The sequence below is a fragment of the Cebus imitator genome, unplaced genomic scaffold (genome assembly GCF_001604975.1).
Source record: "Cebus imitator isolate Cc_AM_T3 unplaced genomic scaffold, Cebus_imitator-1.0 Scaffold71, whole genome shotgun sequence".
Classification (NCBI taxonomy): domain Eukaryota; kingdom Metazoa; phylum Chordata; class Mammalia; order Primates; family Cebidae; genus Cebus; species Cebus imitator.
The window spans coordinates 1697060-1700798 of record NW_016107386.1 but is presented as its reverse complement, the minus strand read 5'-3'; the positions used below and the strand labels follow the sequence as shown (position 1 = coordinate 1700798).

The 3739-nt window shown below is 42.2% G+C and overlaps 1 protein-coding gene across 1 annotated transcript in view; it reads left to right on the top strand.

The window, feature by feature from the left end:
- The window catches only part of GBF1 (golgi brefeldin A resistant guanine nucleotide exchange factor 1), a 136880-nt gene that overhangs the window by 98500 nt on the left and 34641 nt on the right, over positions 1 to 3739 (top strand). The window contains exon 4 of the mRNA XM_037739561.1: positions 183 to 314. Coding sequence (XP_037595489.1) covers positions 183 to 314 — 132 coding nt within the window. The remainder of the gene's footprint in view (positions 1 to 182; positions 315 to 3739) is intronic.

Below are 3739 nucleotides of genomic sequence, written 5' to 3'. Positions count from 1 at the left end.
TACTGAAAACTTTACAGATACAATGATGCAGTGTCCGGGATTTGATTCCAGGTAATCTAGAGGGAAGAAGATCACCCAGCAACAAAGACCTTTAGCCTCATGGCACAAACAAGAAGGACCTTTCTCCAGGGTTTAGCTTTTTGTTAGATGGTATCTCTTCATTTCTGTTTATTTTCCTGCAGAACTGTCTGAGATTGAGCCCAATGTATTCCTTCGGCCTTTTCTGGAAGTGATTCGCTCTGAAGACACCACTGGCCCTATCACTGGACTGGCGCTTACCTCTGTCAACAAGTTCCTGTCCTATGCACTTATAGGTAAGAGCTCAGGCTTTGTTGCATGACCACAGTACTTCATTTCCCACCTCTCCCAGGGTGCTCAGGCCTTAGGCAATGAGCTGGTGATAGTGGGAAATTTTTCTCCCACCTCTTTTCTTGTAGAAGAGAAATAGGATTGTTATTCGTTACTCATCATGCTAGCTGACTCACATTGTTCAAGGTGGGAAGGGCAGAAGAGCTTTCCTTGTTACTTTGGCTTCCTTGGTACTATGCTTTGGGAGGAGTTAAGGGTGTGGTACCTTACCCTTTGAGATTTGGTTAGGTTTATTTTTAAAGTTATTTTTTCAGACATAATGCATGCACGTTGTACGAAGACAAACAAGAGGTGATGAAAAGTTAATGTCCCTCCTGTATCTTTCTCAATGCTCCTCCTCCTCCTTTAGGCAAATAGTGTTAACAGCCTAGTTTGAATCTTTCTGTGTGTTTTTCTATATGTTTATAAATGAAGTACCATCCCTTTTTAAAATGAAATAAAAATAGGATTATGTGCTACATATTTTCTTTTTTACACTTAATAGTATTAAATGTACATGATATAGTCATCTGATTTATTCTTTTATATTGTAGAAAATATATATAAAACTTGCCATTTCCATCTTTTTTTTTTTTTTTTACGGAGTTTCACTTTACTTGCCCAGTCTGGAGTGCAATGCTGTGATCTCAGCTCACCACAGCCTCCACCTCCTGGATTTAAGTGATTATCCTGCCTCATCCTCCTGAGTAGCTGGGATTACAGGCATGTGCTACCACCCCCGGCTAATTTTGTATTTGTAGTAGAGATGAGGTTTCTCCATGTTGGTCAGGCCAGTCTCAAACTCCCGACCTCAGGCCTGCCTCAGCCTCCCAAAGTGCTGGGATTACAGACATGAGCCACCATGCACAGCTGCCATTTCCATGATTTTGAGTTTACAATTCATTGGCATAAATTGCATTCACAGTGTTGTGTAACCATCACCATCATCTATTTTCCAAACGTTTTTATTACCCCAAATAGAAACTTAACATCAGGCCTGGCACGGTGGCTCAAGCCTGTAATCCCAGCACTTTGGGAGGCCGAGGCGGGTGGATCACGAGGTCAAGAGATCGAGACCATCCTGGTCAACATGGTGAAACCCCGTCTCTACTAAAAATACAAAAAATTAGCTGGGCATGGTGGCGCATGCCTGTAATCCCAGCTACTCAGGAGGTTGAGGCAGGAGAATTGCCTGAATCCAGGAGGCGGAGGTTGCGGTGAGCCGAGATCGCGCCATTGCACTCCAGCCTGGGTAACAAGAGCGAAACTCCGTCTCAAAAAAAAAGAAACTTAACATCATAGGGAGTTAACATTAAGCAATAACTCCCCATTTCCCTCTTCCCTCAGCCCCTTGTATGATTTCTTTTAGTGGCTATATAATTTCCATAGTGTAATATAGATATAACACAATTCATGTGCTTATTAATATTTAATATTTAGATTATTTCCTGTTGAAGTCATAAATAATGCTAATATAAGCATCCTTGATCACATGTCCTTATTTACTCATTTTACTCATGTATGAAAGATCTCTTACCTTGGGATCCCTGGTTTAAAGACCATGTGCATATTGCATTTTTATAGCTATTACCAGGTTGCTTCTCCAAAAGGTTACATCATTTACATTTACACTTCCACCAGCAGTAATTGAGAATTGTCACTTTCCCACCCTGTCATCAGCACTGAATATTATCATTTTTATTTATTTGTGCCAACTTGGTAGGTAAAAAGTGGGTTTTTTTTGTTTTATTTCTTAAGACAGGGTCTTGCTCTGTTGCACCCAGGCTGGAGTGCAGTGGCACAATCACAGCTCACTGCAGCCTTGACCTTCAGGCTCAGGTGATCCTCCCAACCCCACCTCCCAAGTAGCTGGGACTATAGGCACACACCACCACACCCAGCTAGTTTTTGTACTTTTAGTAGAAATGGAGTTTCACCATGTTGCCTAGGCTGGTCTTGAACTCCTGAGCTCAAGCAATCCACCGCCTTAGCCTATCAAAGTACTGGGATTACAGGCATGAGCCATTGCACCTAGCCTTTTGTTGTTTTAATTTCTTGCAGTTGAAACATTTGAATTTCCTCTCCTTCACTTATTTTTTTTTTTATTATTGTACTTTTAAAAAAAAGTTCAGGGGTACATGTGCAGATCTTTCAGGATTGTTGCATAGGTACACACGTGCCATGGCGGTTTGCTGTCTCCATCCCCCCCGTCACCTACATTAGGCATCCTTCCTTACCCTCCTCTGTCCCTCCCCTAGCTCCCACCCCACTTATGTTTTTTAGTTGTTTTTGTTTTTCATGTCAATTTGTAGGAGTTCTTTGTATAGTAGGAATATTAACCCATTGCCTATCGTTAGCATTACAAATATTTGCTCCTAATCTAGGCCAAATATTTCCCCTAACCTATAGGTTATCTCTAAATTTGTTTATGGTATATTTCTTTGGATTCCTTTTTTAGTTGGTCTTGACACTCAATTTGGGAATTCATATTCCCCAATTGGCAGCCCATGTACAAGGATGAAGAACATAGAAAACAGGCAACTGTCTCTGTTTCTTAAGTAGGGAGGCAAGAAAAGATTAGGCTCAGGCTTTAGCTAGCCAGAAAAGGAAATAGTCTACAGGGCAAGAAAACCCTTTATCTATTCTAGAAATGTTGGATTTGCTTAGCTGATGCATTCATTCCTGCATTCCTGAGCAGGAATCCTGGGTACCAGCTAGCTTCTGAACAGGTGCATCAGCCTCTCCGACACCCTAGTCCTAGCTTCATACTTTTCCTAAACAAAATCAGGCCCAGCCACTTCCAGCCTTGCGCTGAGCACCACCTGCAGGTCATCTCTCTTCACAGCCTCTAGTGACTGCCCCTGCTGTGCCTTTTCCCTCTGCTGACTTGTTGGCGTTACTCTCTCCCCTTCCTGGACTTGGCAGTCAGGCTGGTCATTGGAGACCTGAGGCCAGCTGGTCATTGGAGTTTCCTGTGGTGGGAAAGGAGAATGCTGGAGGTGGTGATTGCATTGAGCATAAGAAAAACAGCAGGAAGGAGTGTATGACAGCCAAAAAAGCAAAGGAGATGGGATTGGCAGATTTCCCTCAAGTTGGCTCCAGAGTAGCCAGAAGAGGAGGACATTTTAAAGAAGGGTTTAGGCTGTTCTTCTAGAAGAAAACTCCCGCCTCTTGATTCTATGATCCAAGGTTTCAGAGATTATTTGAGATCCTCCTTTAAGGACCGGCCTTTCGTTTGCCCCCATACAGCGGCCAGACCAGAATTTTTGTACCACTGATTTCATGGCTTGCTAGCAAGCCTTGCCTATGGTTCTAAAGACTTGTCACTCTTGTCTGCTTTTTTTATTTTTGTTTTTTATGGGATTTTTTTTTTTTTTTTTTTTTTTTTTTT